Source organism: Thermobia domestica, chromosome 14, assembly GCF_964235325.1.
Source record: "Thermobia domestica chromosome 14, izTheDome1.hap1.1, whole genome shotgun sequence".
NCBI lineage: Eukaryota > Metazoa > Arthropoda > Insecta > Zygentoma > Lepismatidae > Thermobia > Thermobia domestica.
In genome coordinates, this window is record NC_137467.1 from 8,103,121 (window position 1) to 8,121,437 (window position 18,317).

Consider the following 18,317-nt stretch of genomic DNA (forward strand, 5'->3'; position numbering starts at 1 on the left):
CGAGAGTTAAAAAAGATTGTGAACTCAGTTTAAGACATTGATAAGAATTACATTATCAATAACAGGTCAGACGGGCCCAAGGATGTTATAAATAGAGGATCTGCTCATATGTATCGTCACCCTATTAAATCGATGAAGCCAAAAAACAACGGAGGATCGGCACGTCTGATTAGCTACTCTCGTTTCCACCATCCTCTGATTGGCTAGTTTCGTTTCCGCCATGATTGTTGGCTCAAAACATTGCGATCCTATTGGGTGGAGTGGGCAGTAGGGGTGGCGAAACTGTGACGTATGGCTTCAAAATTTTGCTGTAAGGGCAGATTCTCTATTTTATAAGATCCTTGGACGGGCCAAATCAAAGATTTTAGTGCGCTAGACTAGCCCGGTGGCTGATCTAAAGAGTAATATTGCACTTACCGGAGGCATATACATGCTTGTCTGGTCCAAGTACACGTTTCTCATGTCGTCCAGTGATTTCCAATGCTCTGTGCTCCAACGGAGAAAGTACATTTGAGCCATAAGCTTCGATCTCAATTTGATAAAATCTAGCTGTAAAAAAATACAAATATTATATAAATACGAGCGCATTAGCATTTATAGAACATATCGAACCTATGATTGTATAGAGCCCTGGATTTATGTTCGTGAAGACAGCACCGCCCACATAAGCACTATCACACATACACCAAAAATTAGTGCTGACGATATCATTTAGAATGAAAATTAATGCTGTTTATCTCATCACGAAAATCAGGGGTTAATTGTTTTCTTTGATGATGCCGGAATTATATGTAAAGCTCGGATTTAATGGCAAAATGCCATAAAGTGCCATTATTGCAATTTTCATGATATTTTCAGGAAAAGTGCAATTTCACAATTTAGAAGCAATTTGTTGCCATTGTCACAGGTTTTCTCTTCCACTATTCTTTATTTACTCCTGAATTACAGCATACCACAGATCTGAGTCGCTCTTATCTGGCCAAGCGATCTTGGTGTCTGATAATAACTGGTCTATTCCCGTTGGAATGTGACAAGTGGAGGGGTAGGGATGCTAGTGCGTATTCAGTTCTTGGAATTTTGAAGCAGTACTCGGTTCTTGGAATGACAAACGAATATGCTTACTTTCAAGAAGTAGCCAGGTGGGGAGCTATTGTGAATCTTAGGCGTGCGTGATACAGGACTGGTATTTATGTGCGTTTCAGTATTTCAAGATGCCGAAAGTTGGTCTTTCTAGGCAACAGAAGTTGGAAAAATTTGTGAGTGAGTTCGGGCGCACTGTGTTTTCAACAGACGGTTTTGTACTGTTTTGTAAGTTATGTGAAACTGTTGTTTCCGTTGAAAAGCGTTATTTTGTAACACACCATATAAGCACTGTAAAACACAATTCTGCAAAGACACGCAAATCAGCTGGTGAAAAGGTTCAAAATCTTCTTGGAACAGTCACGAATCCCGCTTCCCGTACTAACAGTTTTGCGAATGATCTGTGTGAAGCTTTAATTAACGCGGTCATTTCTTTATGGCAGTTAGAAAATGTTTTCTTTAGAAACTTTCTTGAGAAATACACGAAACAAAAAGTTCCAAGTGAATCATCTTTGAGAATGACTTACGTTGATAGCGCGTACAGCAGAACTATTGACGATATCCGTAAAAGTGTTGCTGACAAAAATTATGGATTTCAATTGATGAAACTTGCGATATTCTAGGACGTTCCCTTGCCAACGTTGTAATTGGAACTTTGGGAGGTAAGGAGCCACACAAACATTTTTGATTGCATCAAAAGTTCCGGAGAAAGTAAATGGCACGGCAATTGCACAGGTATTTACAAAATCGCTGAGTATTCTGTGGCCAGAATGTGTAAAATACGATAAGGTCCTTCTTTTTGTCACAGACGGAGCTGCATACATGAGAAGTGCAGCAAAAGCCCATTCCCACGTATGCTGCATGTCACCTGTTTGGCACACGCGCTACATAGGATAGCAGAGGAAGTTCGTTCTCATTTTCCTGACGTTGACCTTCTTGCGTCAAATGTGAAAAAGGTATTTCTGAAAGCTCCCTCGCGAACAAGTGTGTTTCGTGAATTAGCCCCTGAACTTCCGCTTCCACCACAGCCTGTCTTAACGAGATGGTATACATGGATTACAGCTGTTCTTTACTATGCTAACAACTTTGAACTCATCAAAAGAATCATTGATACTTTTGATGAGGATGATGCGTCTTCAATTAAGGTTGCTCAAAGTTTGCTTAAGAAGAATTCTTTGAAAAAGGACTTAGTCTTCATTGCAACACATTTTGCCAAGTTACCAGATGCTATTGCCAAGCTTGAAAAAAAAAAAAAAAAAAAAAAACGACTGTCGCTAGTTCTCTGAAAATCTTCAATGATACTCCCAACGATCTGAATGTTGTACCTGGTGACAAGGGCGAGCACATTCGGCTTAAGAGTGATCGTGTTGTAAGTGCTAATCCAGATTTGCGAAAATTGAAGGACATCGCTAGTGTTTTGGAAGGTGATGCTGATACAACTGTTGACAGTGACATGGATCCTTCCCAAATTACATGTTTCAAGTATGCTCCAGTGACATCTGTAGATGTGGAAAGATCATTTTCACATCTAAAGCGATTCTTTCTGACAGGAGACAAAGTCTTTTCTTTGAAAATCTTAAAAAGATGTTAATTCAGAAAACAAAAGAGATTAAAGATGATAATTTCAGAGAACAAAAATATGAAAAACCTTTCGTAAGTGAAAATAAACTCCTAGTGTAGTGTAAAATGACTTCACTTTAGTATTTCTTTTTGCTTTGAATGTTTGTGCTAATGTAACCGCGTGTGAATAAAATGTGATAGTGTTTTTAAGTTATTGTTTCATTGTTACTACTGAAGAATGGCGAATGAATTGTTAGATGTCGTCCCGTCACGGGTTGCGTAAGTTTCCAGAATTTTAAGTGGTAGGTAGAAAGTGCAAAATGAAACATTTTATTCGATTAGTAAACGAATTATAGCCTATTATAGCTTTTACATATTTTAGTATCTATTTTTCCCCCCAAAGTTCGTGATTGCTTGTTTATTTTATTTTGCCATTTTACCTGCCATTTTCGGAATTTTATTTCGCCATTAATTCCCGGCTTTAATTATATGATTTGGCTTTCTTGTAAGAGAAATAATTTTCTTTCTTTGTGGTATAGTCAGCACTAATGTTTGGCATGCTTTTGAAAATAAGTGCATCAATACTAACAAGATTGAGTGGAATTATGTTCACGTGAAGACAGCCCCATACACTTTTAATATTAGAGCACTACTTTTAGAATTTATGGCAAAAACTGGTGCTGACGATAAAACATTGAAAAATAAATATTTCTCTTACCATTGTGATGGATAAATTTAGAAAGGATATCCAACAGTCAGGGACTTTGGAATATGCTACTTGCAGATAACATTGTGCTGATAAGTGCGAACAAAAAATGAAATGAAATGAAATCTTTGAGTTTTACGTCCCACGGTTATGCCGGTTAGGCTAAAGGAGACGGTGATGATGAGTAATGAATGAAATGGTGGAATGAATGAAGTGGGAGGAAACTGGAGAACCCCGAAAAAACCCACGCACACGGTGTTTGTCCACCAGAAAGTTTACTTGGCGGAGCTGCAATCGAAACCGGGACCCCAAGCACCAGAGGTGAACGCTCTACCACTGAGCCACCGCGGCCCCATAAGTGAGACCAAGGCAGGATTGCAATATAAATTAGATACCTGGAGAGTAGCATTGGAGAACAAAGGGCTTAGAATTAGTAAAACCAACACAGGATTATAAGGTTTGTCCTTTCCGAAAAAAAAAATGTAATGGAGAATACAAGAGTACGACCGATCGAAGGCGAGGTGGTAATGACGAGGAAATTCAAGTACTTTGGATCAATACTGCAGGAAAATGCATGAATGGAAGTGGATGTAAACAGTAAAATTAGTAACGGTTGAACAAAATGTAGAGAAGCGGAAGGAGTATTGTGTGACCAGAGGGTACGAACATGCCTTGAAGGAAAAGTTTACAAAACAGTGGTGAGACCTGCCTTATTATAAGGAGCGGCATATTGGAAGGAGAGGAACAGAAATTACATGTTGCTGAGACGAAGATGCCGCGATGGATGTGTGGAGTGACGCGGAAGGACAAAATTAAGAACAAAGTGATTCAGAGAAGAGTAATGGTGAGACCAGTAGCAGAAAAACTGCAAGAAAGTTGACTGAAATTGTAAAAACTGCAAGAAAGTTGGCTGAGATTGTAAGAAAAACTGCGAGAAAGTTGACTGAGATTGTAAGAAACTTCAAGAAAGTTGGCTGAGATTGTAAAAAACTGCAAGAAAGTTGACAGATTGTAAAAAACTGCAAGAAAGTTGACTGAGATTGTAAGAATAATCTCAGTAAGAAAGTTCACTGAGATTGACTGAGATTGTAAGAAAAACTGCGAAAAAGTTGACTGAGATTGTAAAAAACTGCAAGAAAGTTGAGCGATCCGAAAAGCCTACCCCAGCTAACTGAAAAAAAAAACATTAGAAGAATATGATCTTCACGACTATAAACAATAATAATTTTCTTAATTAGCATTAATTCAGTACTAATTTGTGGCACACTTTCCAAAAATTAATGCTCAACTATTAAAAGTAGACGGGGACTGTCTTCATGCTGAGACAGCCCTGCACACAAGAATTGGAAAATTTGACTTTCTGGTAAAACCACTAATCTTTTTTTCGTGCGGTGTCGTTAGCACTAATACGAGGTTGGCGGATGTGTGATAATTAGTGCTCATGTGAGCGGTGCTGTCTTTACAAGTCTCAGATTTAGACTATATGTACTAAAAAGTGTAAAAATATGCGTGCAAATATGCAAAATATACACTATAAATAAGATAATATGTAATTAAGAAACAGCTTATGCGTTTCAAATTCACTGGTTTATAATTACTGCCTGTACAATGATTTGTTTTTCAGTTTAACGTCCCTTTCAGCAGCGAGGTTACATGAGATGTGGACCTACAGATTAATGTGGTTTTCGAATTCCATGAGCTTCCTCTGGGAATCGAACAGAGGAGCTCGCGTACGTTAATGGGTTAACCATTTTGACCAGGAAAACAAACTCAAGTGGATCATCATTTGCTCCTCATTACTAACACACCACCAGAAAGCAACATTCTTGGAGCATACAGGGTGTCTCAAAAGTCCCCTGACATAGGGTAGATCTGTTATTATCAGAGATACAACGAAATGTAAGGGGGAAGACCATCTCCAAATATGATGTTTTCAATCTAGTGAAGGATTTTTTTTTTAATTGGACGAGCCATTTGGGCTGTACACTCTTCGTGCGCCCAATGTTAAATGTAAATGCAACGTTGCCATTTATCTGGACCCACAAGAGAAGTAAATGAAGTGACTGTCTGTCTTTTATGCTAACGTTTAGGAGTATGGTGAATGATGGCATGTTTGAAATGAGAACTGGCCATCCATTTTTTTTAAAAAAAATCTTCAATTTAGATTGAAAACATCATATTTGGAGGCACAATTACCCTATGTCAAGAGACTTTTGAGACACCCTGCATATTGACATGTGTGTGAAAACAGTTGTTACATACTAACCCCAAAAAGAAACAGCATTTGTGATAAATTTTTCTGTAGCATTTGCCGCCAAACATTCATCAACAGAAGATACTGTTGGTATTGTGCACTTTGAATTGCTAGAGGGCAGCAAAAGCTATCACAACCGAGATGAACTCGTCCAAGTTGCAAAAGGTTGCAGTTGAACTGCATCAGAAGCAGCCAACACTGGTTAACAAGACAGGAAAGATTCTTCTTGAATATCACGCCAGACTACATATGACTAAAGCGACCAAGGAGTTGATCATCACACTTGGTTGGGAATTTTACCTTGTCTTCCTTATTCCTCGGACATTGCTCCGTTCGACTATAATCTGTTTTTGGCCATGTATAAACATTTGCGTGAGCAAGTTCCGAAACCGAGATGATATCACGCAAGCGACAATTATTTTTTTCTTTTTTTGGCTCTAGAGACAATAATTTTTAAAAGCGCGGGATTTATACTTATAAGCTTATAACTCGTTGGGAACATATAATTAAAGGTTTATTTATTTATTTATTTATTATGGTAGAATAAAATGTATTTACGCGAAATTATTGTGTTGTTAATTCTCAATGTAAAAAACGGGATAAACTTTATTGGACACCTGATACTTTAAAAACATAATTATAGTGAAACAGTATAAATATATATTCAAATGCAGGGGTGGATGTAGAAGGGGAAAACTAGGGGACAAGCAGAACCCAGACTATGATAGGAATATTATAAGTTTACTATAAACTTTCAAAAATATATAAATAATAGCTTAAATTATTTTTGTCACTTCAAAAAAAGTGGATGGCCTAGGCCCCCCGGCCCCAGGTTAGATCCGCCACTGTTCAAGTTATTTAAAAAGGGAGAAAGAGAAAAAAATGTTTTCGAAGAGTTCGAAGAGAACAAGGTATTGTAGTCCGCAGAACATTTTAGCTAATGAAAGTGATTCTTACTTTAAAAATGCTTAAGAAAAATCGGTGTGCAATATACCGTAATTTTTTCTATTGAAAAGTAAAATGAAATGGATGCTACTAAATACTTTAAAATTTATTAGAGATATTAGTTTTCACCACTGTTGAAATCTTAACGCAAAACAAGACATCTTTTCTTTTTTCGCAGTATCCTGAGAGAAAAGTAATAAATTTTATTTACAATATGGTACTGGCGTGTCGTGGCCGTGATTGGTTGCTGATAAGCTTGAGATATGTCTAATCGACACCAGAGGGAGTTTATATGCAAAGTTTACTTTTTAGACAATTGAACATCGCGTGTTAACAACGTATGTAATCAATTCGATCTATAAAAGTTGCATGCTATCATACAAGCATTGTAAATACACGCAAAACATTTTAACAATCTTGTATGTTGTAGCAGTGTGGGATGGAGCTTACAGTATTTAACTTACAGAAAATAATATGCTTAAGATAGCCATCTTTATCATTGCATTCAATATTTGCACAAAGTCTTGTGTTTTTTCTTTCTTTCCCGTAAATTTTAGCAAATCAAGATTGTCACAAAATCTTGATTCATCCTGATTTATTTGCTTGTAATTTAATTAAGCGTTACGAGCTATTGCACGACTTTTTAGACTTCAAATTATGCTATGTGTAAGGATCGGAAGAACATGAAAGATATATGAAGAGAACTACAAACTCACGAAGTTTATACACCCTCTACAAATGCTCAATATGTGCCCCTTTGGTGACATGACACACGACCAGACGATACCCGAGCTCATTCTATACATTTTGTAGCATACTCCTGTTAATTGTCTGCAGTGCAGCACTGATGCGTTCTTTAAGCTCGACTAAGGATTGCGGCAGTGGGGGTGCGTAAACAAGGTCCTTAACGTACCCCCGCAGGAAGAAGTTGTACGGCGTTAAATCAGGAGATCTGGGAGGCCAAGTGCTTTTCCCTTTACACAAGCAACCAATGTCCTTGAATTGTCGATACCACCCCGCAAAATGCTTTGTTTACATGACGGTTCTTGAGTTGAGTTGAGTTGATTTTGAGTTTAACGTTACGTTCAGCAGCGAGGCTATATGAGACGAGGACCTACTGATTAACGTGGAATCCGAACCACATGAGCTCCCGCCGGGAATCGAACCCGGGCCTCCCACGCCAAAGGCGCGTACGCTAACCGCTTAGCCACGGAGATGACGGTTCTTTTCCGTACTCTCTACTGAAAGCGCGTTTCACAGCTATAACAGACGAACATGTGGCATATTCAAGCACACAAAACTTTTTCTCTTGTTTTCCCTGCAGTATCGACAGGTGCTAACCTTGTACTGCCACACCAGACCGGAAAGATAATGAACTCGTACTGTCACACAGTATAAACTTGGTGAGTTTATGGTTCTTTTCATATATATTTTTCATGGTGCCGTTTAATACTTTTGAAAATAAAGTCTTATCAAAATGAATGAATCATTTATGCTAATCCTGTATATCAGGGCAATAACGGTAAGAAATAGCGTGTTTATTTTATTTTATTTATTTGGGGAATCCATTCAGAATCCCAAGAAAACATTCCATCATATCCGTAATTATTGTAATGCTTAAAATTTTCAATATTTGGCGATTTAGTGCTACATTATTGGAACGAAATTCTCTAGGAGCGGGAAGTAGGCATAATGAGTCGTCATCTAACTAACTAACTAACTCTATGGCCTGTGGAACCCGGAGGTTCAATGCCGCGTTCACAAAACTCTCCACTGACTTCTATCCTTAGCTAACTACATCCAGTTTCTACTTTGTATTCCTATCTCTGCGAGATCCATCTTAATATTGTCCTCCCATCTGCGCCTAGGTCTTCGTAATGGTCGTTTTCCGATTGGTCTTCCAGTCAAGACTTTGAAAGCGTTTCTACTTTCTTCCATTCTAGCTACATGACCTGCCCACCTAACCCTCCTAGACTTGAACCCTCCTAACAATGTTTGATAAACCATATAAATTATGTAGTTCCTCGTTATGAAGTTTCCGCCATTCCCCATTCCCGTTCCTCTTGGGTCTGAATATTCGTCTCAGGATCTTGTTCTCAAATACTTTCAGTCTATGTTCTTCCCTGAGAGTAAGCGACCATGTTTCGCAACCATACAGAACAACAGACATGATTATTGTTTTCTATATTTTAAGCTTCAGATTCCTCGACAGAATTCGCGACGACAAGAGATTTTGAACCGAGTAGTAACACGAATGAGTCATCATTAACCATGCCAATATTGTCAACTTTTAGTCTGAAGGTATCTTTGTCATCGGCAAAATCCATGCTATTGGAGTTCAATCATATGTGATTCTTAAAAATGAAGTACTAAGGAACGAAATTTGTGCTCTAGTATTTGAAGAAAAGAATAAAACAAAAACAATGAACGAATGGAAAAAATAAAGCAAAATATGAATCGAAAAACAAAATATTTTCAAACGTTCCGCATGAAATGTGTGGAGAACAAAATTTTTCTAATATCATTCTGCTCAGTATAAGGTGATGGATGATACAAAGATGTTAACAACATAACTGTTCGCGATTTAGGGTCTTTACTACAGCAAAATTAAACTACCGCTAATTTTAGACTTTTTCTGTAATATCTTCAAAACATTCGAAAAATATTCGAAAAGCAGAAACGTAGTGAACTAGACAATACGATTTTGCATGTGATACCATTATCACAATTCACCTATCTGTTTTTGCTATGTCGCTATTTACAGAACTCGCAAAAACTGCTAAATTTATCTACAGTTGCAAGTCGAAAGCAGATAGAGCAGTTGTGACAAAAGTATCACACGCTAAATCGTATTGTCTAGTTCACTACGTTTCTGCTTTTCGAATATTTTTATTTGTTTTGAAGATATCACAGAAAAACTCTAAAATTAGCGGTAGTTTAATTTTGCTAACGAGATTTCAGTCAAGAATAGCCTCAAACAAGGAGATGCGTTGTCGTCATTATTATTGAACTTTGTTCTGGAATACGCTATAAGGAAAATCAAAGATATCAACCAGGGCCTAGAGTTGAATGGCCTTCACCAGGTTATGGCGTATGCTGATGATGTAAATTTAATAGGGGATGATAGGAGAACAATAGAAAGAAATGCAGAGGCCTTATTAAACGCTTGCAGGAACATGGCCTTAAAAGTAAATGCAGAGAAAAGTAAATACATGATTTCGTCGGGATCGTAAATTATTAATGCGTTAAAATACCGAATAATATATTTGATAAAGTGGATAGTTTCAAATATCTAGGATAAATATTAACAGACGAAAATCATGTCCACGAAGAAATTAAGTACTGATTAAAGGCAGAGAATTCGTATTATTATTCGGTTAAAAATCTTTTGTCGTTACGTGTTCTACCAACGAATTTGAAGCTTAAAATATATAAAAGGATAATCATGTATGTTGCCTTGAATGGTTGTGAAACTTGGTCGCTTACTCCGAGGGAAGAATGCAGATTGACAGGATTTGAGACTAAAATCCTAAGACGAATATTCGGACTCAAAAAGAACGGTAATGGAGAATGGCGAAAACTGCGTAATTTATACAGTTTACCAAACATTGTTAGGGTCATCAAGTTTAGGAGCTCAGGTGGGTAGGTCATGTGCCCAGAATGGAAGAAAGTAGAAACGCTTTCAAAGTTTTAACTGAAAGCTCAAATAAGTACACGATCATTAGGAAGACTGAGGGGCGGATGGGAGGACTAAGATGGATCACACAGAAATAAGAATACAAAGTAGAAACTGGATCCAGGTGGCTAAGGATAGAAGTTAGTGGAGAGCTTTTGTGAATGCGGCATTCAACTTTCGGGCTCCATAGCCCATAGAGTTAGTTAGTTACTAACAAACTATTTTATAAATGTAGAGGATCGAAATGTATTGATAAGTTACCCAGAGATTGGAAAAAGTAACAAGCGACATATATAAGTTTCATTTTCATATTATTATTATTATTATTATTATTATTATTATTATTATTATTATTATTATTATTATTATTATTATTATTATTATTATTATTATTAACAATAATATTAATAATAGAATATGGGAAATTAAGATACAAAGTGGGATCTTTTGCCTCTCGAGATGGGGTTTTATAGCGTTTCAGGTTGGCAACACTGTTTAGTGAACTTGTAAGTTTCCCTCTTGTTCAGTAACGTGCCTACGATGAGATCACTGTTTGATTTTCGAGTTAAAAATTAGGGCCATTTAAAGAGTAAGCTGCCAAGCCATCTCACAATGACATGGTTTTAGCTACAGACATATTGAGAGAGAGAGAGAGAGAGGGAGATAATGTTAAAGACACGATAAAAAGAAATTAAAACAGGTTTCTTTTCTAATCAGAGTGCAAATACTTACGTAATATTTCTCAGAAAACGCCTCATCATCTGGTAACTCTGCCACCTGGAAAGAATAAACATAAATATTATTCTAGCAACAAAATCTACCACCTGCAAAAGAAAAAGAAGCAATACTGATCCACTTGTTTTACTAATAACGAATAGAATAACGTTATTAAACATGAGCATACGATAACGCTTTGAATTTCTTGTTAATCCCTAGAACTTGTTATTGTAACAGCGCTGCCGTAATTCAAACATTTTTTTATTCTACTATTTGGATAATACATAGCTACATTTTGTATTTCACAATTTTTAACAACTTTCTAGAGATTAGGGCCGTAACTTGTGGTGGAGGCAGGGGGCAACTGTCCCTTCTCCAGGGAAGCTCCTCGCCGTTCGTTGGGGGCCCACTTTAAGACAAAATTTTCTTACTCCATATGCGATACGAACATGAAATTATAAATGAAGTATCAAACAGGTTCACTACATTACATAAAACAGCACACGAAAAGTAAATAAAACAAAAATGAGTCGTGGGCCCATTTCAGTAAAAAAAAAATGTCTACTATTAGGGGCCCTAGAAATAATATTTATTCGTATGGCTTTGAGATTTGTCAATATTGTCTCCTTAATGGATTTGTCATGTATGGAACGGGCCCGGGGGCGTAACTAACGGCTCCGCAGACCTTGCCGTGCGGGAATGCTCACATATTCCGGGGGGGGGGGGGCATAAAGAGTAAGAGAAAGATGGAAAGAGGGGCCCAAGAATTAGAAAAACAACTTTCTTTAAAGGACCCAAATACGGGTATTAATGGTTACCCCCTAGAAAAAATCTAAGTTACGGCGCTGCTAGAGGTGATTTTAGTTTTAAAAAAATGAAATCGTTTAATCTAACGCCCCAAGTTATCTTCTATAAGTTTTACGTCCCACGCATATGTCCGCTAGGCTAAAGGAGACAGTAATGCTGACAAAATGAAGGCAATGATGGAATGGAAAAAGTGAGAGTAAACGGGAAAACTCAGAGAAAACCCACGAATACAGTGTTTGTCCATCACAAAGCCCACTTGGTGTGAGCGTGAATCGAACCATGGATTCCACGCACGAGAAGTGAACGCTCTATCACTGAGCCATCATACCCCCAACGTCCCAAGTTATGCCCTTTAGGATAAGGAAGACGACGCTTAAGGCAAGTGAATGACGATGGTAGAATTGGTGGAATGAGAGGAAGGGAGGAAACGGGAATACCCCGAGAAAACTCAAAAATTTATTTGCCTGGGGATTGAACCAGAAACCTCACGATCCAGAGGCAAGCGCTCTACCACTGAGCCACCGTGCCCCCGATTTTAGTAATAGGCTAATTTTGACTGTCAAATATCTTTCAAAATATTGGATCTCTACAAAATGCATTTAACAGGAGAAAATATAGCCTATTTTGGTAGGGTAAAATAAAAACAATTAGCACTCTCACGTGTACACCACGTCAAGGAGTTTGGTTTGTTTGGGGTGATATTTCCTCAATTAATATTGAAACCGGAAGTGGTAGTAGTAGAGAGAGAAAACAGGGGAGATGCAATACATTCTTAGGATTTGATTGGTTGCACAAAACCGCCTTCCGCTACTGATTACGTTTTTCATTCTACTGCGATCAACGTCAAAAACCACACAAGTATTTGATTTCTGCCATTTCTGGGCTTAATAGAGAGTAAAAGAAGCAATAAAATGTATCTTTTTGCAGAAAACCGCTTCTCCGTATCTGTTATCGTTTTTGCTTAATAACGATCAACGTAAAAACTAGAAATGATTCACTTCCGCTACTTGCGGTTTCAATATCGCGTCCATCAACGGACTCGATTCCTAATTTTTGATTCACCAAATTAGGTGCTGATTCGTCTACAAGCTCTTGAAATTTTTTTTTGTCTCCAGGACATACATACACACACACACGCACAAATAGGGTAACAAACAGGGAGCTGTGTTAAACCAAACTTCTTACAAGTAGGACCAACCTTAAGACTAAGAAACGCCAATGTTTCTTAAATAGTAGAGAGGACTCAATGCTTTAGTCCTTGTTTCATTCTCAGCCTTAGAAAGAGCGTTTAATATGTTCCATTTTTAATCTTCGGACGAACTCGCAATGCTTTTAGTCTTAGTTCCATTTTTAACCTTCGGAAGAACTCGCAATGCTTTTAGTCTTAGTTCCATTTTTAACCTTCGGAAGAGCTCGCAATGCTTTTAGTCTTAGTTCCATTATAATCTTCGCACGACCTCGCAATGCTTTTGGTCTTATTAGTTAGTTCCATTTTTAACCTTCGGAAGAGCTCGCAATGTTTTTAGTCTTACTAGTTAGTTCCACTTTTAACCTTCGGAAGAACTCGCAATACTTTTAGTCTTAGTTCCTTTATAACCTTCGGACGAGCTCGCAATGCTTTTGGTCTTACTAGTTAGTTCCATTTTTAACCTTCAGAAAAGCTCACAATGCTTTTAGTCTTAGTTCCATTTTTATACTTCGGAAGAGTTCGCAATGTTTTTAGTCTTACTAGTTAGTTTCATTTTCAACCTTCGGAAGAACTCGCAATGCTTTTAGTCTTACTAGTTTCATTTTAACTTTCGGAAGAGCTCCCAATGCTTTTAGTCTTAGTTCCATTTTTAAACTTTGGAAGAGCTCGCAATGCTTTTAGTCTTACTAGTTACTTCCATTTTTAACCTTCCGAATAGCTCTCAGTGCTTTTAGCCTTAGTTATAGAGTCAGAGAGATGACAAAGGACAGAGGAAAATACAATTGGAAGGAGAGTTCGACAGCAATGCTGTCTCTCGCCAATATTACTTAATATCTACTTAGAAGAAAGAGATAGTGAAAAACAGTGCTAAATGAAGAAAGCATTTCAGTAGGAGGTAAATGATTAGGTGTATACGATTTGTAGATGATATAATATTTGTTGCAGAATTTGAAAAGAAAAGCAATAAGATGTTAGAAAATTTGAGAAGGGGCTGTGAAAAATATGGGATGAAAAGAAATGTTAGAAAGACAAAAGCCATGGTGATTGGGACGGAGCGGCCGCTGTCAAATATAGAAGTAGGAGGGGAGAAAATAGATGACTAGTTTTCGATGGCTGGGTAGTATCACGTATTAGTGATGTTGTAAGGTGTGAACATGAAATGAAAGCAAAGATAGGAATGGCGAAAGAGAAAGAAAAGTGTGTTTTATGGATCCTTCAATAAAGAGTTGAGAAAAAAGACTCATCAAATGCTTCGTGTGGAGCATTGTACTATATGGGGCAGAAAAATAGACATTACGGGAAAAAATGATGAAAAACGACTGAAGCTTTCGAAATGTGGGTGTTAAGAAGAATGAAGGAGATTAGCTGGGTCAAACAGAAAGGGAATGAACAGGTTTTGGACATGGTGAGGGAGAAAAGAACAATATATATATCATTGAGAAGATGAAGAGAAACTGGTTGGGACATTGACTAAGAAGAAACTATATCATAAATAATATGCTAGAAGGTATGGTGGCAGGAAAGAGAGGGAGGGAGCGAAGGAGACTACAATTAATGGACGATATTAAAACAGAAAGACCGTACGTGAAGACGAAGAGGTTAGCTTAACAACGCGGAGAATAAAAGCTTCTCACAAGGGAGCATCTTATATTGATAGTAGCGTTGCCCAATCAAATAATGTGCAATCGATAGAGGAGTGAAGAAAAGATAGGAATCCAAAGTTTTACGGGCCGACACCCCAAAACACAGGAGATACAGAGGAAAGAAGAATCTAGAATCATGTGAAGATAGCAATGCAAAAGATACACTGACACGGAAAGAACTTCAAAATGATTAAAGTAATCAAAATGACATTTACACAACAGTATAATAAGCAAACATTGTATCCACAGACATGCTCAATAACATCATATGTAATGCAGTGTTGCCAACTGAGTACAAAACGAAGTTTTCTTAAATGGCACGGAACACAAATTATAACATGTAGAAAATCTAATTATGAGTAGAATCATTTCTGTGAAGTCATGATGTACAGTGTTCTCAACATTTGAAGATAGGTCTATATGAATTCCTAGATGAATCTCGGATGTAGAAGAGAACATACAGTACAGAACCAAAATATGAGACACAAACAAGAATATAATCACTGAAGTACGAAAATAAGGGACGAAGCACAGTGTCGAAGCAGATTTGCCCAAGTGGAAAATTAGAATAGTATCAAACACAGCATACAAAACTAAAATGATGCATACTCTTGGATTGGTTAGCAGGCTCACTTTTCTGATGCACGTGATATTGTATCACCTCATACATTATTGTTAGTCAATTTTTCAGTGTTGCTGTTGATAAAGCGTTCCGCAGTATGTTGGTACTGTATGTACTCTTTTTTATCCGAGATTCATGTAGGTCTATCTTCATATGTTGGCAACACTGTACATCATGACTTCACAGGTATTGTTCTACTCATAATTAGATTTTCTACATGTTATAATTTGTTCCGTGCCATTTAACAAAACTTCATTTTTTGCTCAGTTGGCAACACTGCATTACATATGATGTTATTGAGCATGTCTGTGGGTATAATGTTTGCTTACTATGCTGTTGTGTAAATACCATTTTGATTACTTTAATCATTTTGAAGTTCTCTCTGTGTCAGTGTATCTTTTGCATTGCAATCATCACATGATTCTAGATTCTTCTTTCCTCTTTATCTTCTGTGTCTTGGGGTGTCGGCCCGTAAAACTTTGGATTTCCCACTTTCCTTCACTTCCTTATCGATTGCACATTGTTTGATTGGGCAACGTTACTATCAATATAAGATGCTCCCTTGTCAGCTGTGGCAAGTAACCTGTAAATAAAGGCAAGAATACCTATGATGATGATGTCTTCAATAACCTAAAAGATCATTGAAGCTGGGATCAGTGTTTCCTAGTTGTTAAACACTGTTATCTTTTAATTTAATGATTTATCAATAATATATATTTTTTAAATGTCTTATTTACTCTTTTCGATGCAAAGCTTCCAGAAAATAGATAAGAGTAAAGATTACAATATATATATCGCTACGGAAATGGGTGGTTGATAACAGAAGGAAAACATACGAGTCGTGTTGTGGAGTACTAGTTACGCAACAATGTTTGTATTTCTGTTTATCAAAAGTTTGTGTAAGGTAATCTTTGCTAAACGGTGACTGAACGTGTACGCTTAACTGTTCAGTATGTCAGAAAACTATTTAATACAGGAAATCTAGTTGATTTTTTTTAATGGTTTTTGCGTCCTAATGCAAGAACGAGGGCAGCGAACCAGGACTGGGATTTCAATGCAGTGGCGTATTTAGGGGGCTTCCGGGTTTAAGCCCCCCCGAAATCTTACTTACTATAGTCAAGTATATGAAATATCTTACAGAATTTTCACATTTTCAGGCAAAGCCTCCCCCCCCGAAAGTTAACAAAGCCCCTCCCGAAACAAAATCGTAAATACGCCACTGTTTCAATGTCATGCACTTGGAGAGTGCAGGGCAGCGTTCCAAGGCATCACGAAGTTCGTGACTCGGAACATTCGAAGGCAGTCAGAATCAGAACTCGTAATGAAGTGTGATTCGAATATACCCAAAAATAAAACATTGCAATGCATGGGGTGATGTGGCAGGCTGCTAATGCAATTCTAACAAACACAATGTTCTCTCTCTCTCTCTCTCTCTCTCTCTCTGTGTGTGTGTGTGTGTGTGTATGTGTTCTCACTGAATCTATAATTGTCTTTCTCGCTTCTTGTGTGCGTCCTTAAGTGTGAAACCATTGCACTGAAAGATAAGTACGAGTTTTAACAAAATATAAACACTTTAGAATTATATATGTATGAGATCCTGATTGACTATATAAAGTTCTTTCTTTCATCCGGAAAGTATGCATAGATGAAACACTTATACGAAAACTATTATAAAACATACGTTTTCAGTTATACGTTTCTTATAGTATGTTCCATATAGTCGTATATTAAGCCCCAAAACTACAGGATTTACGCACGTAACCTACGTTTTTACATAACCCACGTACGTTTTTCTTCCTCTGTGTGTTTAGTTCATTATCTCTCTATAAGTATAGTCTTGATTGATTGCCTTCCTGATCAACATCTAAACCATATTGCTTAAGCACAAAAGTTGAAATTTCGACAGTACCTAGGATTTGTGGTGTAAGGTACGCTAAGGATGTGGGTATGAGGAAATTGAAAGTTTGATGTGCAAATAAGGAAGATAGGAATGGGAGGAATTGCGATTATTATAATAAGACATCTATATCTCGGAATCCCTTAGGTTTAGAGACACGACATTTGGCATTTCGACTTTTTATTTAAAGTAATTAAACATTCACGCCCCAATATTAGTCTTAGAAGGAGAAAAAGAGAGCTAGGGGTTCCAATTATACCATACAGGGTGGCCCAAAAGTAAGTATACAGTACCGTACTGATCAGCTCATTGCATTTTATATAATTTCTTATTCTTATCCATCAGGTAGACTTAGTTTCTTTATTATTTGTTCTTAATGTGTTTTTACTTACATCTTAAGCTCGGAAGAGCCGAATCAAATAAACCCATAAACTAGAAAGTTATACTTGATCAACGAATGGGTGTATATCTACTTTTGGGCCACTCTGTATAAAATACACAAAGATGTTTATATTTCTGAATTCCGTAAGATTGGAGACATGAAATTTAGTATTTAGAATTTTCACTTAAAATAATTAATCATGTATTTCTCTGTTTCTTGATATTTGCTATAGAATCAGGGAGAAAGGGTTAGGGGGCAAAGCGAGGTCATCTTCAGAAGTTCGCCCGAAGTTAACCGAAAATGCACGACGTGTGCCAGGAACAACCACACAAACGAAAGTATTTAAATACAGTACCGTAAGACGAGGTTACTTTGCGCCAGATTTAAGGAATTTTAAAGGAAATCGCATGGAACTTACAAACGTAATGATTTAGAACACTGTATTTTAAACATATAATAGCTAGATATATAAGAAAAACATTCGTGCAAGTGCATCAGTAAACATTCAGTATGAGCATAGTTTCGAAATATAACCTTTGTTGCGAAGTTACCCCATAGGTGGGGTTACTGTTACCTCGCTAGGGACTGGATGGCAGGAGTATCTCAGACTGGAATAAAGTCAGTCGGTGTGCGGATCTCAGTTCGGATATAGGTGGTAGGACACAACGGACCAGGGCCTGCACTAAGTGCTCTGAGTGGGCCCTGGACCTCAAACCTGTATCACTGAGATTACTCGACAAGGATACTCGAGTGAGAACACTCCTCCATTGGACAAGCATAAACCACTAGGATCAGCTAAAACTAATGTAGCCATAGGGAAATCGTCTATGATTATAACT

General features: G+C 37.4%; 1 protein-coding gene across 1 annotated transcript in view; it reads right to left on the minus strand.

Annotated features, from left to right (window-relative positions):
• The window catches only part of LOC145669499 (polyunsaturated fatty acid 5-lipoxygenase-like), a 134,222-nt gene that overhangs the window by 84,966 nt on the left and 30,939 nt on the right, over positions 1–18,317 (minus strand). The window contains exons 3-4 of the mRNA XM_081737679.1: positions 10,954–10,998; positions 418–549 (exon numbers count right to left, since the gene is read on the minus strand). Coding sequence (XP_081593805.1) covers positions 418–549; positions 10,954–10,998 — 177 coding nt within the window. The remainder of the gene's footprint in view (positions 1–417; positions 550–10,953; positions 10,999–18,317) is intronic.